Source organism: Stylophora pistillata, chromosome 10 (assembly GCF_964205215.1).
Source record: "Stylophora pistillata chromosome 10, jaStyPist1.2, whole genome shotgun sequence".
NCBI classification, from domain to species: domain Eukaryota; kingdom Metazoa; phylum Cnidaria; class Anthozoa; order Scleractinia; family Pocilloporidae; genus Stylophora; species Stylophora pistillata.
Window position 1 is genome coordinate 13,887,109 of NC_142528.1, and position 22,783 is coordinate 13,909,891.

Sequence of the window (22,783 nt, forward strand, 5' to 3'; positions counted from 1 at the left end):
ACAGACTAGTAGAAACTCAGTTTTAGCCAGTGGTTTTCAATTTCCTCTTGCCAGTTTGGCTAGTTAACAGACTGAAATTGTCGTAACATCTAAAAACATCTAGGATGTCACTAGCCTAGTAAGTTGAAAAGTTGGTGTCGAGCCCTGATAATTATGCCTTATTTATCATATTCAACTAGTACAATACACATTAATTGAGAGACCTTCCTCATTCTGAAAAAGCTCATTTCTCTCAGAAAAAGACTGAAATTACGTACTCTTGTATTGTACTTTCGTCAAAATAATCTTATCATCATTCCTGATCGATAAGAGATTTGTTTACCACTTTAACACCCATTCAAACGTTTTATCTCGTTCGATTACAATATTTGATTCCAATAATTCTAACGTTGAGGAAGGAAAATTAGGAGGGACTTACCTCCCAGAAATCGACGGCGAAGCAGCTTCCAAAAAAGCTAATACTGCTTCAAGACCCTTCTCTTGAGCAACAGCATTATTATCGATCACAAATTTCTTCAGCATTCCCAGATACTTGTTGAATTCATTACTACTTTCATCGTCAATTTTTTTATAAATTTTGACAAGCTCCTCGTAGCCGTTTAACCTCGCTTTCCATACCTGAAAGATGAAAATATCACTTTGGCATAAGTTCTATGCTACCCTATCATTTCAAAAATATTAGAGTTTAGCAAGGCGCGAAATTCATTTACCTTGTGACCCAAACGATCTTCGAGCGGGAGTTTTGTGATATCTGCATCATCTGCCATGGTATATAGTATATTTTTCAAACGGACAATTATATGTACAAGTACAGCTTGCAATTCTTTACAAGTGCGTTGCAAAATACAATTTTCCAACGATAACTACATTGCAGTTTTCAACGAACATTTGAAATGGCCGACTCCGACAGAGCACGTGATCAATCAGAACCAATCACTAAAGATGCTGTCACTGTAATGATATCATGTATTGAGGTGTAAGACTCATGAAATGTCACACAACAAAATAGTTCAAGCGATATTCGATAAAGAATGATTTGCCGGTCTTTCAAGATAAGTTTCATGTTTGCTGATCTCTTTTATTGGTCAGGAAAATTATATCTGCGCTCCTTAGTAATTGATTTGGGGGATATTTCCTCTCAGCGAGCAAAATAAAAGAAAAAAAAACATTGTTCTCGCGAGAAAACGCGCGAGACGAGTGAGTGAGAGAGCGGAGAGGTCACGTTTCGCGAGTACTGGGGACCTCTGCTTACCGAGGGATGGACTCTACAAACGAAGTAAAGAGATTCTTATAAAGTAAAAAAAGAAAAAAAATGGGGAGAGAGAGACGGTGTCATTAACCATTGAGCTCCAGATATTTGTTTTGTATCCAAAACTACTTTGGCCAGGCACTCAATCACCTCCGCCCCTGGAGGTGTACCTAAAGAATAAATAAGGGTAGACTAAATACTGACATGAGAAAAGTTCTTGATTTCACATGGTTGGGTCTGGCAAATACAGGAGCTTTGTAATAACGTTTCCTTTGTCCCTCACGAAAAATAACCAGATATCCTTAAAAGAGCCTCAATTTTCTTTTTCTGAGCAAGAGACCATAGGTCAATTCTGTGTTACAGTAGTGAAACTTTTGGGAGACAATTTAGTTTGAAATTAAGTGACTTTAATCCAATATCAAGAGCTCAATTCAATAGAAAGGGACAGGAAATTTCCAGATTTGTTTGCAAAGGCCTTGAATTCAAAGAATATAATTTTATGTTCAGCAATGAGGGTGATTAGAAGCCAGAAGCTGTACCTGAAAACCTTCTTACCCCAATCTCATCATACACCCACATGTATCAGTTCACAGCACAACAACAGAATATGATAATAACATTTATTTGGGTTGCCAATAATCTGTTAGAGAAAATAATCTTACAATAGTAGAATTGTTCAGTAATTTTATATTAATGATGCTTTCAAAATTTTATCTTAAATTGCTTTTTATGATAAACATTAATAGGAAGAGAGTTAACTTTAAGAGAGTAATTCTGTTCTGAGTGAAGTTGACTACGATAAATTCCCATAGGCACTCTTTTTGATAGAAGTCATTAAAAAGTACAAAAAATTATTGGACATAATCAAGTGTATGTAACTATATAGCATAGTCAGCAGCAAATGTTTTGTGAATGGATTACAGGGTGTAATGAAATAATGACCAAGGTAAGTCAGTGTTACCTTTCACACTCAATGGAAAACTGCTCTAACTGCTGTTGAGCTGTTTTGCTTTTACAAATGCAACACAGGTGATAATTATAGAGGTTTTGCACAGCAGCCATGTTGGATGGCAGGAACAATGAAAATATTTTGCATAAGAAAGAATTTTTTTCCCATGAGTAAAATAATCTATTGTTCCTGCCATCCAACATGGCTGCTGTGCAAAACCTCTATGGAAAGTTTAATGCTTAATCAATAACTGCCTCCTGGTTAGCTCGAACCGCCTCCTGGTTGGCTCAATTGGTACAACCGCCTCCTGGTTAGCTCATTTGGTAAAGCACTGGGCTGTTGTGCGGGAGGTCGAGGGTTCAAGCCCTGGCCGGACCAACACTCAGGGTCTTCAAATAACTGAGGAGAATTTGCTACCTTTCTATAATATCAAGAAATGGATAGATATTCTAGTCTTCTCGGATAAGGACAAATAAACCGTAGGCCCCGTCTCCTGCAGGGTTAGGGGTAGGAGATGTTAATTTCCCACACACGAGATTACTGTGGTGGATGTCCTCCCCTGGGGTGGGATGGGTGGGTTTACTGGGCCCGCAGTAATTGGCACAAGCTGTTGCAGTGTCCCTGCCTGCCGGCGAATCTAATAAACTAATCGACAGGACACTTGGTTCATTGCAATCATCACCCACCCAGGTAGGGGGCAGTTAAACTGAGTACCATTACAACTAAATTCAAAGGTATCACAGTGGAAAATAATAGGAAAACAACCAAAGCAGTGACCAATCACCGGGCAAAGTGATTAAAATCAATCTTATTTATACCAGATGACTTTTGACACTTGATCAAAAATTGCTCTAACACTGGCAAATGGGTCATCCTACTCATGTTGTGTTTACACAAAGCTTAACAGTACTATGGTAACAAGGAGAAGGTTTAGCTGGGAAGAACAAACACATTGACAGTATGAAATAAATACTTCAAAAATTCGTACTGTGAGTGTGAAAATTCTCCTAAACAAGGCATATAACTCATAACTCCTACAAAACAAATTTCGATCTGTCATAAAATCATATCCTATTAACCCTTTACACTTTAAAATTGGTATTTGTATTGACTGACAAAGAGAATTTGTTTGTTAATCAAGAGCTTCTTAAATTAGTGATCCTTTATATGATCCCCGTTAGCTCGATTGGTAGAGTGCTGGACTGTTATGCGGGAGGTCGTGAGTTCAAATCTGGCCAGACCAACACTCAGGGTCTTTAAATAACAGAGAAGAAAGTGCTGCCTTTGTAATAATATCTGCAAATGGTTAGACTTTCTAGTCTTCTCGGATAGGGACGATAAATGGAGGTCCCGTCTCACAAGCCCTTGTATGTGATAAAAAATTTGTGGGACGTTAAAGAACCCACACACTGTTCGAAAAGAGTAGGGCACATAGTGCCCGGTGTTGTGGTCTATCTTTGTGCAGTGTCTATCAAATTGATGGGGGGTACTGCGCCTTTGAATATTGTATAGAAAGGGTGCAATATAAATAAGGAATTCATTCGATCATTCATTCATTCAATCATTCATTCAATTCATTCATTCATTCATTCATTCATTCATTCGTGACTTTTACATTTGATTCAATGGTGATGCTGTAAGGAAAAATTAGAAGCCAGACAAATGAATAAAGAGGGAAAGTTTTTTAAAAGAAACTGTGGTGTTGCATCGGTGGGGGAGTATAACAAGGTAATTTGGGTTTTATCTACTGAGTTGATAATGTAAATTGGCCACCATCAAGAGTTTCAAAGCTGATGTTTTAAGCATTAGCCCTTCATTAGAGCAAAAGGGGTTAAAGTCCCTATGACACCTATTTTTTTACATCTGATGCACGATCCTCGCAGTAGAGAGCGCTATTTATGCAATAGCGAAAATCAGACCTGAAAAAAATCAGGCCTGTACAGGATTCGAACCACTGACCTCTGCGATACTAGTGCAGTGCTCTACCAATTGAGCTAACAAGCCAACTGGGAGCAGGCTGTTAAGTTATTTTTTTAGCATTTAATTATAAAAATAGAAGTATGTGGAGGGTGTCTGGTAAGATTTGTGGGTAATTGTGATGCGTCTTTGTTATTTTATAAGGCAATAAAAGTCCGAAATTGTATCGAACTTAGGCTCCCCGTATCTCTTTGGCCGTGTTAAAGAGTACTGGAACCTGTGACGTCACAGTAGTAACACCAAGTTTATCAAAGCAGCAAAGTGAGTGTGGAACCTACAGTTTACAATCTTTTTAACCAAAAAATGCCATTTCAATGTGTAGTTTGGGATTTTTCAAATACCCCTGACTCCATGAAGTATATTTCTCTCCACAAGATTCCAACTGTGACGTCATGGTGCCCAGTCCCTCTTTGCTCAGCCAGACATTTTATCTGCAGATTATAGAGCTTGATAAAAAATTCAGAAAAGGGCAAAATATCACAAATATTGCAAAAACATGTTTAAGAGTCATTATATTTTGATGTAGAATAGAAAAAAAAAAGTGTCATAGTTACTTTAAGGTTTAGTAATCAAGCATGTGGTCACCAAGATGAAATTTCAACCTTTTTTTTTTTTTTTAAATTTTGAGGAACAACTTCTCCCTACCTCCACACTACTTCTCAAACAGAAGGGTGTGAAGAAGAAAGGATTCTTGGTGATATAATTTTTCAGTAGAAACAGTTAAGCAGTTTCTTGGTATCAACCAACTAAAGGCAAAGGAGGTGTTAAAGAAAAATAGTGAATACCTAAAGAATAAAACCTGAGAATTTAAACACGCAACACACCACCAGCAAGCTGATTGTGAATATCCCCCTTAAACCGCTATCGACAGAAGAGCTGTATAAATACATTTGGGTAGATTTTGTTATCTAAATTAAACACCCCTTTCTAAAAATATTGAAAGTACCAATTTCATGTAATTGAAGCCAAAGCATCAGTGTTGTGAGAGTTTTCCTGTATTGAAGGAACTGGAAGATGTCCATTATCGCTAGCAGATGATACACCACCATAATTGACCTCAGCATCCAATTCCCTGTTATGTGGGGCTGGAATGTAGCAGTCTTTGGCATCATCATCAGAGCGGTACCGCTTTTGCCTCCAAAATACCAATAGAGGAATACAAAGGCCAGTTGTCACAAATGTGCACCAGTTTATCCATTTCAATCCAAATTTCGGCAGCATTGGGAAGATGTAGAAAACAACTTGCAAGAAATTGTTGGAAAACGTAAGAAAACCTGAAGTGATTCCTTCTGCAACTGGGTATGTAGATTCCACCGCTAATTCAAAGAACAATGGGATGGTTCCATTTACAAACAATCCTCCCAGGATACTGGTTACAAACAGGACCACTTTTGAGTATGGAAGAATGTCAGCACATATCAGAGTAAATATCGTCAGTGATACTGTGGCACCAGTCAGGAGTGCTATAACAATCAGCTTCATGTAACGAGTGAAGTGGTCTGCAAATCTAAGAGAAAAACAATACCAATAATATCTAAGTAAATGCTAAGTTTAAACACAAATCAACACAGGCCAGGTATTAATTTGTTTTTAGCTAACCTTTTACAAACTAACATCAGTATGCATATTCTCTACACTGTTCTCAATACACTTCCTAAGGTGTAGAAAAGAAGAATCACAAACTTCTTTAGTTGGTGATCATTTCCTTTATTCCAGCTACCTAAATGTTTGATTCAGGAGTGATAAAGTTAGAAGAAATTAGAAGTTAGTAACTCTTAGGAGTCAAAAGGCCGACATCATCTAAACCACAAGTGTCTTCAAAAGAGTAGCTATGAGAGATTCACACTGATCAGCTCTCGTTTTCATTCTGGTCCACTTTCTCTCCAACACAAATGGTAAAATTTCTCTTGGTTTTTCTTACATATTGTTTAGTCCTTAACCTCTTCCCTCTAATCATCTAATTACAAGTGGCTCTACTGTCTGCCACACATTTTTAGTGGTTACAGCTCTTGGAATTTGGTGATAATAAAGCAACATCCTATTTTTTCTTTCTTTCTTCCTGTCACATTTCTGCATGAAAATGCATGGATAATGTGAGGAGAAATTCCTTTTTAATCACTCTTGGTAATAGGGTTGAATAAATCTTCAAAGGATGTTAACTCTTTTCCACTGATATCCTTTCTTCTATATGCTTTGATGACTGGAAGGCTGAAAGCAATCTATATATTTTTGCATGAGTTATAGACTACTTTCATAAATGGCTGCCAGATTAATATTCTTTTGTTTAAATTTAAATTAGCCCTACTGGCCTCGTTGTCAAGTACAAAATTCAAAAGAATACATTATCTCAAGTGAGGCCAGTAGGGCTAATTTAAATTTAAACCAAAGAATATTTATACAGCAGCCATTTATGAAAGTGGTCTATAAGTCTCTATTATTACACGACTCGGGCAGTCAGAGGGCAAAAAACTAAAATCAACCGATCAAAATGCTCTATTGTTGGTCAAAATTCTCTCAGTATTGGACTGGGCACTGTCCCGATTGGTCCCAAATGATAATGCACTTGTGTCCCTTTGAACTTCAGTCGTATAATAAATCTCTTATTAACCAAGCTCGCTCGGGACCGTACTGGAAGAATATTGGCCCTCAGTCTTTTTGGTACGGACCTCGCTGTGCTCGGTATGTACTGTCAAGACCTCGGGCCGATATTCTCCCAGTACGGCCCTCGTGCTTGGTTAATAAGATATATTTACTGCATTCAAGAGGCAGATTAACAAAGCTGTCTGCTATACTTGCCTTTCATAAAACCTTCTGGGCACAATAATAATGGTACTTACATTGAGAGGGAAATTCCTGAGACTGATCCAGCAACAACAGCCCCAAACCCCAACCAACCAGCTGTCTTCTGATCAATTTGGAACTGTGAGAGATTAAGATCTAAAATGGAGCACCAACCACCATAAACTCCTGTTCCCATACCATATATAAAAACCAACAACCAGAACTGGCCATTCTTCAGTAAGTTCTTGGCACCAATTTTAAATTCTAGTCGTCCTAAGGCAGCAGTGACACTTGGTGGTAGCTTTGGCTTTTCGGGAAAATGGATGATAACAAAAAGCATTGTTAGAGCAGTGATCCCCAACTCAGTGTACATGAGATTCATGATTTTTTTTCTCAAGTAGTCAATCTCACTCTGGTTGAAATGCTTTCTCAGAGCTGTATAGTTAATCTCTGAGCCTGGCCCAGTGGTAAGATTTAAAGCTACTTTCATATCTCCCACATCCGGAACCATTAGGGGTCCTAAAACAAAAGAAAGTGCAGTTCCACTGTAACAGGCAAGGGAGGAAATGGCTGTAGCTGTTGTGCGCTGATCTGGGGGAAACCATGCCGCAGACACCATTGGGGCTGCAGCCATGGCAATGGGTCCTCCTATTCCAGTTATGAACTGTCCACAGTGGATGAGCCAAGTTTGAAGGGTAACATGCTGACCATGAAGGGGTATACAGCGCAAACCTGCTCCGATAAATTCACAGAAGACAGCTGCCAGAACAGCTACTCTTAAACCTAGAGAATAAAGAAGCAAAAATGAGAATGATGTACAGTTACAAGGTCTGTAAAATGAATAGTTCTCGTGTTCTTTTCCAGGTAGCCTCAGTCACCATATTGTTGGAAATTCTACCAGTTCATAGTCCACCAATCACCCAATGGTCATGGTCAACCACCAATTGACAAGGTTCTAGTTGTTAAAAGGGCAGATAAATCGTGGATAGCATTATCTACCATTCAAACAGAGGGGACCAGAAGTCAGAAGAAACCTCAGTTCATAGTTGGTTGATTACCAGGGAATCATCAAATCATTTGAATTTTGCTTAGCTTGCGGCCAGTTCTATAGATTCTCACTGGCCTCTTTAACTATTATTAAAACTGTGGCTTTAGTTTCAAAACTCAGTTAAAAAAGATCTCCACCACGCAAAAGAAATCCAGGAAACGTTCAAAAGATCATTACAAAGTGAATCCTCATCCTAGTAAGGAACTTGCGTGCGGTAGTAATTGAACTAGGCAACACAACACGAAACTACCAGATTGACGACCAGTGCTTCAAGGAAATCAAATGTACCACCAAAAATGGTATGTTATTGCTAAAAATCTAACAAAAAAACATATTATTTCAATACATTTTTTTAATTACCTTTCATATCCATAAGCCAGCACATTGGTACTACAGTAACAACAAACGAAATTGGACCCCAATCTGCAAGCAACGTTATAGTCGTGCTATCCCAGCCGAACACCACTTGTGAAGTGCCTTGTATGGGTCCCCACGTATTCCAGATCAAGTTATTCAGTGCGGCAACGACTGAGAAGACTGCCAAAATGTACCATCGCCGCTTGTAAACCTTGCATTTATTCTGGTGAACAGATCCCATGGATTTATATCGGCGATCATCAGAACGGAGCAACGCTGCTCTCTCTTCGAAAGATTTGCCTTGATTCATTGTGATAACGCGCCAAAACACAGGGAAATTAACGAGCTTTCTCTTCCACTCTGCTTATGAAAGGTTTCTCTATTTTTAGAAAGGTTTCGCTTGCGCTATTTCCGGTTTTTCGCACAGAGTTCCTAGCTGGTTTTTAGGACCGACCGGCGTCCCAAATTTAGTTTCAAAATGAGATAGCTTGCATCACTTGACTTGAAAAATCATTAGCCTTTTTTTTTCTTCTCTCTATAATAACCTTGGTGCACAATTACACCTTAAGGCAAGGAAAAATCCGTAGAGAAGGGCAGTTTTTCTCTTACTACCGGAGAGTTCCCAGATTTTTTTGTCATGTGATCACTTTTCAGGAAACACTCTGTGGGAGAGGAACAGGCTAAGATCGTAACTACACGTCATTTCAACTCGCGCGTGTCAACTCCCAGTCACGCGAGATAATAGAGAGATTAGGGACTCTTGCCGTCCACGTTACACGTAAACGCGGTGACCAAGTGACCTTGTTTTTCCTACCATTTCTCTACGTTTGCTGGTTGCGCTATGCCGTTTCTACGTGAAATTAACCTGTTTCGCGTTTGCCGTGTACGTAAGATTTTCTCAACTTTTTCTGTCACTGAGTAGAAGTTAATTGCCAGAAAAAGGGCACCAAACCTATTCCTTGTAAGTCAAACAAGGGCGCCTTCAAATCCACCATGACGTGAGCTCACGCGAAGCTAAAGCAGAAAGGTTCACAATATTTTACGTGAAAACTGAAAGGGCAAGCTGACGTTCGCCGTTTCACGTAAACGCGGTGCTAAATCTCTCTAATATCTTTTCGTGTATCTCCAAAATCGTAATCTCGGTCAATCCTGACGACTAAGTAAGAAGAGCTACTTAAGACGTACGTAATCTGTAAAGGGCAGTCAAATTTGGTTTTGTTCTCGCATTTATTCCCGCTAATGGCAAGCTCCTCTTCACCTATGCTCACAGCACTTTTTAGGGGAGGCGGGGAGGGGGGGGTTCTACCTGTTTGGGGTTTTCCTTTGGGGTCTTTGTCTTCCTTCCTTTTACTTAGTCCTCAATCGAGAACAAAGCTAGCTTAGAGGACTCGCTAGGCCGCTGTAGAGTTAGATAAGATAGACAGATTGTTTAATGGCCATATGCATTGCAGCCCGAAGGCTGAATTGCGTATATACAAATGATTAAATGTTCAAAAGTAAGTAAAAAAGGGATAAAATACAATAAAGGGACTTAGAAAAACCTACGTACAGTATTAATCTTAACGGTACAGGATCTTATAATACAACTGTTTCTAAAACGATCTGTCTTGCATTTGTGTACGAAGAAGCGCCTATAGCACCTTAGGGCATAGCGTGATGGACCGCTAAGTTGAATTAACTTGTTCAGAGTTTCAACTTCTTTGTTTTTTTGTTTTTCCTTTTTCCGCTCTGAAAGTTTATATGTGCAGTGTGTTTTGTAAGTGCATGATATGAGTACGCAATCAACATACGCTTGTATTCCTTTCGCTCATGAATAGAATGGTACAAAGCTACATTTCTGAGCATTTCTATTTTCCTTTGGTACAAGTATGGTATCTATCGTCTGTTTTTATTATCAAATGGAGAATCTTTTATCGTTCTATCAAATAAATACACTGGTGGATGGGGAACAAATTTCGACTTTAACCTAATTTCCCCGTTTTTGGTGATTCCTCTGGCTAATTCGACCGAGGTACTTTCCCTTCCATCTTTCCCTGCACCCGTTAGATACCCTGCACGTTGCAAGCTAATCAAATACCGCTCTAAACGCGCAGATGGAGAAAGATCACGATTCAAGCTTCGAATGATTATCACTGCTGATGAATCGTCAATAGAAGTTTCCTTTTCATGCACAAGGCTTTCTCTGCGAGGAACTGTTATTCTGTTGCTCTTTTCACTTCTCCTAGACAAAACAGAAGAACTAACACGCTTGTTTGATGACAGAGAACGATTTGTTATCCCGGAAGGAGACATTATTTTAGCTACAGTTGGTGCGCTGACGGATTTAACACCCAAACTCGAAGAATGAAAACTGTTAGTTCTTTGCACGGACTTCACAGGTTGTCCATTATCATTATAAATATGGAAAAGGTAGTTTGTTACTTTTTGTCGTGTTGCCAACATATTACACTCATTTCTCGTAAACCCAAACGGAAATGTAACATCAGGGCAGCTGTAAGCGTATCCATTGTCGGAGATCCTGCACAAAGATCTTGGTGAGTCGGACTGCGATAAATTTCGGCCATCAAAGGCGGCTGTAGATTTGAACAAAAAATAGCAAAACATTACTGTGAATGCTCTTTGGAAAGCTGGTGAGGTGGTGGTGTAACTTTTCATACGCTAGACTACGAATAGGCTTCTTTTCGGCGAAGTCGGTCGCGTGAGTCCAAAAGAATTAGCTGAAAAAAACTTGACGTCCATGTGCCGTGGGGGAGCGCGGAGAGGATCACTCGCAAAGCTCCCGCGGTTCATCGACGTCAATTGTTTCTGTTGATTTACCGGACGCACCCGACGGAATTCGCCGAATAGAAGGGACTGCCCGTAATCACACGCTGTATCCCTTGTAGAGCTTGGTTGAGCTTGTCGTCGTGCCCTTCAGCGGGAAATTCCAGTACCTCTCATAGCCTTCTACCGAAAGTAAAATGGGGACATTGGTACAGGAAAACGGAGCAATCAATGACGCGCGGGGGGAGGACAACCACCTGTATGAATTAGAATTCTATTCGGAAGGGGTGCTCATGCTTCTAGCCCGAGTAGCGCGCCTTAAAGAAAGAAGCGTCAGTAGAGCGGGATGCCGAGTAGGGAGGGCGAGAGCGAACAAAATTAGCGACCAGCGGAGGGAGGGGTAGGGCTTGTCGTCTTTTAGCTCACTTTTGCCCCATGCCCTTGGGAAGTACCCACTCCGCTAGGACCCAGGAGGCAGGGACAAGCCACGACAGCTCGAATCTAAAAGCACCCGAAAACTTTGAAAGTCAAACTTTTGTTGTCTTTGCTCCCATGAGATGAAGAAACTCCTCGCCTTCCGCGGGGTATTGTTGACCGAATGCGGTTCTTGATTGGAACTTCCACTCCATGGCACTGAATTGCCCTGCTAGCAAAGTCGTTCAAAGACATCTTAGTGATTCATTCAAGGCTAAAAGGCAACCTGTGAAAAAAAAAATTATAACAAGCACGAAAAGTATGTCATATAGAAATATCACTGAAATGTTTTTGCATTCCTATTTCTTTATACCTATTTATTTACTTTATTTTCATTTTTGGACGTATCCAAAACTTTCAGAACTACATAGTGCAATTTAGCCGGTAAAGAGCACAAATTCAGGTTTCCTAAACTCCAAAGCAATCTCATTAACATTAAATTTCTGTTTACCCCTTCCTGCTTCTACGAATTCGCTTCTTTGAATCTTAAGCGTGAACACGGTATATACTTATTGTACGCACTCTGAGTAAGTTAGCGCTCCTTTATAAGAAGGGTGATGAAATAGAACTACAAGTGTAATAAGACATGATGTGTTGATATACAAAGGGCGCCAAGAGCGTGCAAACAATCAAGGGAGACAGATACACTAACCCAGCCTTAACAACCGGATAAAACCGGTGTTTTGGCTCTTAATATTGGCTTTGGTCAAAGAAAGCGTTCTTTCCTATTCTTTCTCTTCTCTAAATTGTGTAAACTGCAAGAATGAGAAGTGAGGCTTATTAAGTTCTTGCATTGTATAATTTCTTTGTTGTCGTCATCTCGGGTTACCCGTCTATTTTAATAAAGAAAATAAGAAACTTTTTCTGCATGATATCGAAATAAGTATTTTCATGGATTTTTTCTATGTTACTTTACTCCTTGCCACCGACCATAAGGGCACAAAATATGTACTCAAAGAAAGCCTGCCTTTCTCAAAATTGCATAAAGCAAAAACAGGAACTGAGGCTTACTATGTTGTTGGATTGTCTTAGGTTTCTTTCCTGTCCTCATCTTACAAATTATATGTAAATTTTAACACTAGATATAAGAAAACTTTTCAGCAAGATGGATAAAATAAGTATTTTCTTCGATAACAAATTTACTTCTGAAGTAAATGTATAGGTTACAGGCGGTATGTGGCTAGCTTTCATGAGTATTTGTAACCGTAAAAATTCAGAAATAAGCGTTTCAGCGTGTATTCATAAATAATTCGGTGATGACGGCATAAGTGCGGTAGTTATCATATACAAATTCATACATCAGATACAATGAAATATATGAACTTCATATATTTTGAACTGCGGTATTAGATACATATGATACACGATCCTCGCAGTAGATAGGGCCATTTAAGCAATAGCGAAAATCAGACCTGAAAAAAATCAGGCCTGTACGGGACTCGAACCACTGACCTCTGCGATACTAGTGCAGCGCTCTACCAGGTCAGTGGTTCGAGTCCCGTACAGGCCTGATTTTTTTCAGGTCTGATTTTCGCTATTGCTTAAATAGCGCTATCTACTGCGAGGATCGTGTATCATATGTAAATTTATACATGTTAAGGTTTTGTGTTTAATTTTTCTTTGCCTTGAATAGAAAGTGCTGGACTGTACAGTTTGACCTGTTTTCAGTGCAGCATTTCCCTCAACGTTCCGGCTATCTGATATTGGTATGAGCCTGCTACTTTTTCACTCGATTATTTATTTTTTTTTTAAAAAAAGAGAGAAAAAATAAAATAACTCATTTGTTTGCTCACCGTTTGCTTCTCCTTCAGTATAATTTCCAACGCTGGTTTACCGCTAAATGTACATTAGAAACCAAAACTACATTTTGAATCAGAGGTTCCGCGAAAAGAAAATTTGGGAAAGTGTTGTTTTTAAGCGATAAGTTACTTCAAATAAGATTACTTACCTTGATATCCGCGGCGATATCGAAATTACTGGATATTTGATGAGTCCCAAGATCGTCCGGGAAACAATGTTATTATTATTAGCACCTGTCGTGCGCAGGACACCTCGGCCATCAAGGAAAAGCACTGGGCTGAATTAAATTCAAGATGGCGGAGTTTCGACTCGTAAAATTCAGTTGACTTAAATCTCAGAGATACCTTGATTTTCTCCCACCGTACCATTGAGCCACAAAGATGTTCTATTATAAACACAACTTTACAAGATAGAAGTGTCTCTTCCTGAGCCGACAAACGGGGAAGGGGAAAATGTTTTCGTTTCAAATCAAAGGCGTAACCCCTACCAATATAGAATTGTTTGCAATGCTACGAGACGTCAATCACGCTGTATCAAATTGATGTAAAATATTCGGCTTGTCACCACCGTTATCCTTTACACTAAAGATAAATAGATTTGACAAGCGAAAAAAAATAACTGAAAGAATGGTTCGATGGTTGAATGGAAGAATGAGTGAATGAACAAATGATTGAATGAAAGCTCGATTTTTTTGTTGTTGAAGCCTTATTTTGTTAAAACAATAACCTTTACATTCGTGACTGATAGAATGCAAGACGAAGAGAACAAGAATTGACCTGACATGGCGTACTTCTTAAACTACATTTACCCAGAATTGCAAAACGGTTTCTTTGAGAGATTGGAGAACTCGTCCTCCCTTAGTCGCTGTCGTTGTCGTTAATAGTGAAGGTGAAGAGAGTCTGTCCTTTGACTGGGAGGTTAGGGATTCATTCCCACTAGGAACAAATTTTTTATCCTTCTTATTCACGCGACACCTCGAGGTTACATTTTTCTTTGAACGACTCAACAATTAGAGCGCGACACCGCCTTTATTAACAACTACCAGGAACCCATTACCTGGGCTTCTGCAACTGTAAATTATCTCCATATCCTAAGTAAATTATCATTACATTGTTAGCTCTGTTTTGATTCGTCCACATCTAGTCTTTTGTATTTCTCTTTGTACACTGCAACCAGCGGAATGCAGACCACGGTCGAGGAGACTAGTAACCAGTTCATCCATCGCGGGCTCGCTTGCGGGAACATAAATGCGATAAAGAAGATCAAATTGATGACGTATACAGATAGGACCATTACACCGGAAGTGATACCTTCAGCTACCGGATATGAGCACTCTGCCGCGAGTTCCATAATGAGAGGAACAGTTCCACAAAAGAGCACGACCTGGGAGATACCCGAAGCGAAGAAGATTGGTTGTGAGAGAGGAATGATCTCCTCACATGCGAGCGATAGGACTGTTTGAGCTCCAGCCGTGGCCACAAAGAGGAAAATCAAGATTGGCTTGGTGAAACTCTGAATGCGATCGGCATACCTACAAAGAACAAGGTAATTTGATAATGTAAATTTGATAATGTAAATTTGATAACGTAAATTTGATAATGTAAATTTGATAATGTAAATTGGCTACCGTTAAGAGTTTAAAAGCTGACGTTTTGGGCGTTAGCCCCTCGTCAGAGCGAAGAATAAGTCGCTTTGTTAAGTGAGTTCAATTTCGAGCAAGTTCGTTCCAAGGCTCGCTCTTCCTCCCTTTATTTAGGAACAGGGGCCATGAGAACGAATTGGACTTAGGTTACTGCACATCTTCAGAAGGAATCATAAGGTGCGCGAAAGTCGCACGTATCTTTTCTTCCAGACCCCTTCCTGAATTTTACCTTCCCCCCCCACCACCCACCGCAAACGTTGCTTCAGGTAGCCATAGGTATGATGTAAACCCTAGAATGATTTCTTACGCCGTCTTCATTCTGGACAAAATGCCTGTCTTTCACTGTTAAAGGTCAAAATGCTAACATCCGTAAGTGCTATGGCTATGGCATTAAAGCGCAAAAATTTAGCAATGACTTGAAAACTTTTTTTTACCCCTGTGGTTTTAAATCTTCAAAAAGTGTGTCACAGGTCAACGTTTGAGTCGGTTAAGACTAGTGAGACAATTAAGACTATTAAGGGGACGGAGTCTTGACGCTCAAACAACATGGCATTGGTGTGGTGGACAACAACATCTTAAACATACCACGAAAAGGAAATACCAAGAAGAGACGCAACATTTGCTGAGAATCCCAACCAGCCAGCGGTCTTTTGATCAATTCCCACTCCGGAAAATATGAGGTCCTGAACACTAGACCAACCCCAGTTAACTCCGTTACTGACGCTAAATATGAGTAACAATAACCAGAATGACCGGTTTTTCAGTAGAGTTTTGGCGCCAGAACAAAAATCCAGCCGTCCAGCCGCGGACGAAAGGCTTGGCGGGCTGGGCGGTTTGGCGGGAAAATAAATTAACACCGTAAACAGTAACACTCCCACCAAAACGGCTTCGATGAACAAGTAGTCATTTATTCTTGACAAAAGAAATTTCATTTGTTCTGGAGTTGTGTGATTCCTCAGTGTTTCGATGTCGATGCTCTGTCCCGTTTTATATTTAGTCAAGTTGCCGTAATCAACGTCTGGGACGAGATGGGGTCCAACGATGTAGCTAAAAGCCGAGCCCAGATACGACGCCAGCGTGGCGATGGCCGTAGCGGTCATGCGCTCGTGTGGCGGGAACCATGTCGCGGACAGCACAAGCACTCCCGCGTTTTGAACCGCGGGAACAGCCACCGAAATAAGGAATTCTGCAAACGTTATGAGTACAGTCCTCCACTGGGGATGGGCCGGGATAAGTTCGCAGATGACGGCGAAGGTCTGAAGTAATATGGAAAATATCACTGCAAACCTTAGACCTGAACAAACAAATGAGGAAAAATAAAAAACCTTGATATATGGAAGTTATCGAAATACAAATCTCAAAAATTCTTGTATTGTGATGAAGACATAAAACAATTTTGAGGAATGCGCCCGCTGTTCACTGCTTTGGAGTAGCTGTAGCTCAAGCTGACGACTCTAAGAGTTCTACATCACACGACGGTTGATTGACAAATGGTCCAGTGGGACCTAAGGCTCCTTTTATAGTGCGCCTTCGTGTTTAAATGTATGTTACTTGCCAGTATTGAAACAAGTTTTTGGAAAACACAAAATGTAGAATGATGTGATGTTTTGGTTTTCACAAATGATTTTCTACAAAGCTTATACACCGAATGCAAATATGGCGTCCAATTTGAGTTGCCATTGTTCTGGACTGACTAGTCTCTCACACATCCAATGATCCTTTTGTATTTCCACGTGAAGACGAGGTTAGTCAGTCCAGAACAATGGTAATTCAAATTGGACGCCATATTTGCATTCGGAGTATATTCCACTGCTTATAGGAGCCTAGTAGTTTAATGTTACAAATAAAATGTGATTATTATTATGTTTTCCAAGTAATGTCCAAAATAATTCAGACCTTAACATTTCTTGACTTCCTGTGAGCTTGGCAGTCTTCTAAATTCTCTTCATAATGGTTCAAACGAGCATTGATATTTAAAGGAGCACTCTTATGAAACCGCCCTATAATTTGAAAACTCGAAAAATTCAGTTATTTCATTATAATATGAATATTTAGCGATTAATAAAGCCTTTTCAATAATAATTTTAGTTGAAAGTCAATTCTAGGGCGAGAAATTACGATTTGAAAACCGTTCCACCATTAATTTTCCTAATCACTTGCCGGGCTCAAGAAGACTGGCGCGAGTTTGGAGATTACTCATTTGACGTGCCGTGCTCGTGGCTAATTTTCAAAAACAGTATTTTGATCGTATATATCGCTTTTTATAACACTAAGACTAAGACTATTTCACTAAATTTCATGAGGTTTCCGTATAAATATAAAAGTGTTTTGACTAATCTACGTCACAATGGGAGTGACCGCTGACCGAAGATAAGTTGGCCGTGAATACGAAAATTAATGGCAGAACGGTTTTCAAATCGTAATTTCTCGTCCTAGAATTGACTTTCAACTAAAAATATTATTGAAAAGGCTTTATTAATCGCTAAAAATTCATATTATTATGAAATAACTGAATTTTTCGGGTCTCCAAATTATAGGGCGGTTTCAAAAGAGTGCTCGTTTAAACTTGGTAACAATACATGTGTATTAGGCCTTTATTTGGTAGACTACTACTCCTTTTCAATTACTTGTTTGGTTTTGGTTAATTCATCGCAATACTGATATACATGAAAAATTACACTCTTGATTGGCTGAAAACAGCTAGGTGTCTTTTTCATGTATCACTTGTGCAAAAGTAATTACTCAAGTACAAATGTAAACCATTGGTAGGCTCGGCAACAATAGGTCACACTAGAAACCAATCAGATTTACACAAAGTAAATTGTGCAGATTGATACACATAGTAGCTGACTGAAATAAACAAAAGCTTAAATTTTCTTGGTATATTAATAGAAACTGACAAAATTGCATTCCTGAGTAAGATTTCAGCTGAAAGACAAATTTTGATAGCCTGTCAAGTGGACCATTTACATGTTGATGTCAAGTTCACCTTTTCATTTCATGTCTCCACATAGCTTGAATTTGGGAAACACACTGGCATGAAATAACAATATCAATAATAAGAAAACTTGAAAGATTCTGGTACTTTAAATCATATGATACCATCATGCACTTGCCTGTACATTGAACTCTGTTGTGTTTAAGTTATGTCTCTGATTACTGTTCCTGAAATCTATTGTGGTGACACTTATCTCTACTGAACTTTCTGTTAAATAAAACCTCCAGGTCAAATTGTGAATTTTAAAGAGTTAAAAATTATTAACAGTTTTAATGTGATGTTATTTCAGAGTACTACCTAATATGATTCATTAAAGTATTGCTCATGTTCTGTTCTTGTAATGCGCCTATTTTTCCCCCTTGGTTCTTCCATTTGCAACCCCATATCCACCCACCTCAACTTTCTGTGTTCTTTACTGACAATACAGTCCCACAAAACCCAAATACAATAATAAGAGTAAATTTTGTGCCCTAATGGACAATGGAAACCTACACTCAGCATTATGTTACTTTACATGTATGTATTGTCAAAGATTAGTCACATTCAAACCAAATCAAGCTCCAAATGGCTTCTAGTGTAGATTTCATCATTTCCCAAACGTTTTGGCCTTTCTGGCAAGTTCTGTCCTTGTGTACTGGTACACAAAATGCCAAAAATATTCATAACTTCCCTAGAGTTAATTTCACATCACTCGCCTTGGAAAAGACAATCAACCTACAAACTTCAGAACTCAATTCCACTTAGTTACGTAAACAAAGTCATGACTGATTCTATTAGGTCACTATGGGAGATGATACTGATGCTTTTTTTAGGTCCTAAAATCTTCAGGTTACATTTGAAACCTTCATTGTCAAAATGAGGCCTCCATAACAAAGTTTGGCCATTAGTGCTCATCTTGAAAATGAACATTTCAGGACTACTGTATGCCAGTTATCTTATTTTATCGATGAACAGGAACAATATTGGAAACTATCTAACCGTAATCAGATATTAGCTCTTCTAATGAAACTCAATAAGACATCTGACACTAGAAAATAATTTCGTAAGCCAATTCAATTTCGTAAGCCACACATGTACGCATTGCGCACCTATTTTTTAAAAAGAATAAAGGCTGATAGTCTCTAAAGAAACTGTTTGGGTCTGCGTCGGTGGGGGTAACGAAATAATTTGGATATATCAACAAAGTTGAAATGGTAAATTGGCCACCATAACGATTACAAAAGCTGACATTTCGAGCGTTAGCCCTTCATCGGAGCGAATGACGCTCCGAATGACGCTTCGACGAAGGGCTAACACTCGAAACGTCAGCTTTTGTAATCGTTATGGTGGCCAATTTACCATTTCAACTTTGTTGATATATCCAAATTATTTTTTTAAAAAGGGCTAAGGAATCAAAGTTCAAAATTCGTGGCAAAGATAGTTCGACGTTTTTAAACCAGTACTCAATACTCCTCCAAACGGCCTCTAACCACTTAATCGGTTTCACAAATGTGCTCCTCTTACCACAGGCGGCCCAAGCTCTCTTTGAGAACCACACAAGGAACACAATTTGCATATCAATTCATAAGGATTTTATGGGATTTTCTGCAAGATAGCCATAGAGATAGTTAAAAGTGAAAATATTAAATAAAAATGGCTTACCTTATTCCATACGTGTGTTGCTTGTTCCTGGTGTCGTTATTTTACCGATTTCACTTGATTTAAGCAGTTTTTTTCAATCCTGGTTTTCTCTTCTTAAAGAGAAGACAAGGCCGAACACTTCTGTCCAGACAGCCTCCCGAACGAAGTAAAAAATCCCAAGCTAAAATGTACCCACCGCCACAAATCCACCGCAGAATTCAAGGGAAAAGGTTGACCTTTCATTTCGATTCTCTAGCCACACAATCTCAGCCCTGCGATCGATGCCAGGTGGCTCTTCGAGTCCTCAGTGAAACATTAAAACGTTTGTAGACATCCGAGTCCTTTTTAAACATGACACAACGACCGTTGAAATCGGCTTGGTAACCTCCTCATTTTGGCAAACCAAGACTCACGGGGGTACTAGACCTCAACTTGTCAACAAAACTTCTTGTAAAACCCGGGGTCCCCTCAGGTGTAGTACCCCTGCGAGTCTTGGTTTGCCAACATGATGAGGTTACCAAGCCAATTTCAACGGTCGTTGTGTCGTGTTTAAAAAGGACTCGGATGTCTACAAACGTTTCAACATTTCACTGTTTCACTGAGGACACGAAGAGCCGCCTGGCGTCAATCGCAGGGCTGAGATTGTGTGGCTAGAGAATCGAAATGAAAGGTCAACCTTTGCCCTTGAATTCTGCGGTGGATTTGTGGCCGTGGGTATATTTTACCTTGGGATTTTCCACTTCGTTCGGGAGCTGTCTGGACAGAAGTGTTCGGCCTTGTCTTCTCTTTAAGAAGAGAAAACCAGGATTCAAAAAAACCGATTAAATCAAGTGAAATTGGTAAAAAAATGACACCAGGAGCAAGCAATACACATATGGAATAAGGTAAGCCATTTTTATTTAATATTTTCACTTTTGACAATCTCTATGGCTATCTTGTAGAAAATCCCATACAAATCCTTATAAATCGATATGCAAATTGTGTTCTTGTGTGGTTCTCAAAGAGAGCTTGGGCTGCCTGTGCTCTTACCTCCAGACTTGAGACCCTCACCCTTTTTTTTTCTATAATCTAAAGAGCATTAATTTGAAGCCGAAACATCAGTCATATTCTTTGTTTTGTTTTGTCTTTTTTTCGGGCGCATCGCACCAGGCGAGTAGGGACAAATCAAGGAGTTGGAATAAGAGCCGAGATCAATTTCACCGGGAGCCTGCGAAAAAAATGTTGCAGTAAATGGTTTGAACCCGGGGGTAACATGTGAAGGTGTAGTCTGATCGTCCGGGTGAGTGTAGTCCTGAGAAGGACTGTTGTCGGTGGCAGTGACTGACGTTTCGACAACCTGAGCGGAAGTCATCATCAGAGACTCTGATGATGACTTCCGCACAGGTTGTCGAAACGTCAGTCACTGCCACCGACAACAGTCCTTCTCAGGACTACACTCACCCGGACGATCAGACTACACCTTCACGAAAAAAATGTTGTTAAGACGCTATAGTACGAATTCCGTGACCTTGGGCACAACTTTTTAGAAGAGTTTGATGGTCAGCAATGAAACCAGCCATATTAAGCACAGTGAGAACTCTGACATTTTGTATTCATCGAGGAAAAGGCCCTCTGTCCAATAGCATTTTGGATGATTGATTACACTATTTATTGAAACAGAAACCGGAAATTTATACGAAATTCAATCTCCGTCGATCGATCGATTGCCATTTTGAACCCTACAAAGCGGTCAATTCTCGCACCACGTTAAATTAGGAGCAGTAAAATAAAGCACAAAGCTTACCTTTCGTGTCCAAAAGCCATGCGGATGGCACAATGCTGATAATAGATCCGAGCGCTTGTAGAGCACCGATTATCAACACGTTTGTTTTATTCCATCCGAGCACAAGTTGGCACGTCTCTTGAATCGGCGGCCAAGTATTCCACAGAATATTTCCTGTGGTGTTTAGCAGCGTAAAAATGATTAAAATGTACCATCTTCGTTTGTAAACTTTAATGCTACCAGCCGCCATTCGATCGCCGATATCGTCAGGGGAAGAGTTAAGCACGAGATGCGCTGTTTCGTCGACTTCTCGTAATGACATGTTCTTGTCGCTGAAACCCGATATCGTTTACAATATTTTGATGTTGATTGATATGATTATTCGCTTTCATATCGTCTGCCGAATACATTGTCATCAAGAAACATCTTTCTCCTTTCTTTCTCTAACAAGAATGAATTCAGGGCCAATCTTCTCTTTCTATTCAGCTGGTAGTTTCGAAAAGACCGGTTGTTATTTGTTTTAGAGCATAAAGCAAATTTATTCAAGGCTACTCAAATGACACGCCGACTGAGGGACCCTGGGCCCCCTGCACTGTATAATCGCTTGATTTGCAACATCCTTTATTTTTTATAGCTCAGTAAAGCTCAGTAAAGCTCAGTTCACAAAAGGTGGCCCTTTACCATTCGTCCATTGAATCAGTAAGACAATTCCAGTGAAGCAGCACAGCCAATCCACGGCTCACTAAGGTTTTCAAAATATCCTATCTGTTCGAAAATTCTGCCTTTGGTATGGGTGAAAAATAAAAATGACGTGGCCGTGGCTCGTGATCTTACGGTGTATTTACAGAATGCTTCCCTCAGAGGCCATCTCAAGTAGAATTAAAATTTCCGTTTGTCCATTCATTCATTCCGGTTCATTTTTTCTCTTTTCCACCACAATTATTATTAACCTTCTAAATTCAATTTACCATTTGCAAAGATTTCACAATTTTCCACAGTTTTTGAATGTTTAAAGAACGTTTTATCATATGAATTCATGCCCACGAACGGAAGAACTAACTTCAACAACGTACAGTGCTTGGGGTCCACTGGAGTCTGGTGGTCATAAAACTCGCATCGTTTAGAAATGAGGGTTTGATTACAAAAACATTGTGGCGAAATTCCATTTATTTTTCTTCCTACTCTATCCTTGCAGTTTTCCGTTTAACTTTGTCAACAAGATGCAGAGTACAACAATTCTTTTACTCTATAATATTTAATTTTGCAATTAGTTGCTCACTAATTCTGTTCAGATGGAATTTGAAGAGTACACCTGCTGGCGCAAACAAAGACATGGATACTTAGCTATTGAACTAGCTCAAGA

The 22,783-nt window shown here is 39.5% G+C and overlaps 4 protein-coding genes across 9 annotated transcripts in view; all 4 read right to left on the reverse strand.

The window, feature by feature from the left end:
• Positions 1-901, reverse strand: part of LOC111322800 (cytoskeleton-associated protein 5) — a 45,579-nt gene extending 44,678 nt beyond the window's left edge. Inside the window, exons 1-2 of the mRNA XM_022925975.2 lie at positions 711-901; positions 419-618 (exon numbers count right to left, since the gene is read on the reverse strand). Of these exons, the coding sequence (XP_022781710.2) occupies positions 419-618; positions 711-767 (257 nt within the window). The 5' untranslated portion in view covers positions 768-901. The remainder of the gene's footprint in view (positions 1-418; positions 619-710) is intronic.
• Positions 902-1,855: 954 nt separating this feature from the next.
• On the reverse strand, positions 1,856-9,012 carry LOC111322869 (solute carrier family 49 member 4 homolog). Its single transcript, XM_022926083.2, has 3 exons — positions 8,365-9,012; positions 7,013-7,739; positions 1,856-5,682 (listed from the first exon to the last, which is right to left on the reverse strand). The coding sequence occupies exons 1-3, from the start codon at positions 8,669-8,671 to the stop codon at positions 5,127-5,129; spliced, it is 1,590 nt and encodes a 529-aa protein (XP_022781818.1). The 5' UTR covers positions 8,672-9,012; the 3' UTR covers positions 1,856-5,126.
• A 761-nt stretch (positions 9,013-9,773) lies between these two features.
• On the reverse strand, positions 9,774-13,636 carry LOC111322823 (uncharacterized). 6 transcript variants are annotated; one of them, XM_088736401.1, is made up of 4 exons: positions 13,547-13,636; positions 13,392-13,434; positions 11,699-11,824; positions 9,774-10,934 (listed from the first exon to the last, which is right to left on the reverse strand). In XM_088736401.1, exons 3-4 carry the CDS (start codon positions 11,751-11,753, stop codon positions 10,237-10,239), a joined length of 753 nt encoding a protein of 250 aa, XP_088592527.1. In that variant the 5' UTR covers positions 11,754-11,824; positions 13,392-13,434; positions 13,547-13,636; the 3' UTR covers positions 9,774-10,236. The 6 variants fall into 6 exon arrangements, with proteins under 6 accessions (XP_088592527.1, XP_022781746.1, XP_022781749.1 ...); XM_022926011.2 differs by having other exon boundaries at positions 11,658-11,824; XM_022926014.2 differs by lacking the exon at positions 13,392-13,434 and having other exon boundaries at positions 13,547-13,604.
• A 432-nt stretch (positions 13,637-14,068) lies between these two features.
• Positions 14,069-21,956, reverse strand: LOC111322861 (solute carrier family 49 member 4 homolog). The gene is made up of 3 exons (XM_022926073.2): positions 21,442-21,956; positions 15,626-16,334; positions 14,069-14,929 (listed from the first exon to the last, which is right to left on the reverse strand). Exons 1-3 carry the CDS (start codon positions 21,740-21,742, stop codon positions 14,512-14,514), a joined length of 1,428 nt encoding a protein of 475 aa, XP_022781808.1. The 5' UTR covers positions 21,743-21,956; the 3' UTR covers positions 14,069-14,511.
• Positions 21,957-22,783: the final 827 nt, after the last annotated feature.

What these genes read in the sequence shown, in the direction of transcription:
- LOC111322869 (XM_022926083.2), bottom strand. Translation starts at nt 8,671, where the DNA reads ATGAATCAAGGCAAATCTTTCGAAGAGAGAGCAGCGTTGCTCCGTTCT. An exon ending in CTGGCTTATGGATATGAAAG is followed by an intron (nt 7,740 to 8,364) that starts GTAATTAAAAAA and finishes TTTATTCTCTAG; the next exon opens with GTTTAAGAGTAGCTGTTCTG. An exon ending in TCAGGAATTTCCCTCTCAAT is followed by an intron (nt 5,683 to 7,012) that starts GTAAGTACCATT and finishes TTTTTCTCTTAG; the next exon opens with ATTTGCAGACCACTTCACTC.
- LOC111322823 (XM_022926011.2), bottom strand. Translation starts at nt 11,793, where the DNA reads ATGTCTTTGAACGACTTTGCTAGCAGGGCAATTCAGTGCCATGGAGTG. An exon ending in TGGGAGCAAAGACAACAAAA is followed by an intron (nt 10,935 to 11,657) that starts GTTTGACTTTCA and finishes TCAAATCTACAG; the next exon opens with CCGCCTTTGATGGCCGAAAT.
- LOC111322861 (XM_022926073.2), bottom strand. Translation starts at nt 21,742, where the DNA reads ATGTCATTACGAGAAGTCGACGAAACAGCGCATCTCGTGCTTAACTCT. An exon ending in ATGGCTTTTGGACACGAAAG is followed by an intron (nt 16,335 to 21,441) that starts GTAAGCTTTGTG and finishes TTGTTTGTTCAG; the next exon opens with GTCTAAGGTTTGCAGTGATA. An exon ending in CTTGGTATTTCCTTTTCGTG is followed by an intron (nt 14,930 to 15,625) that starts GTATGTTTAAGA and finishes TGTTCTTTGTAG; the next exon opens with GTATGCCGATCGCATTCAGA.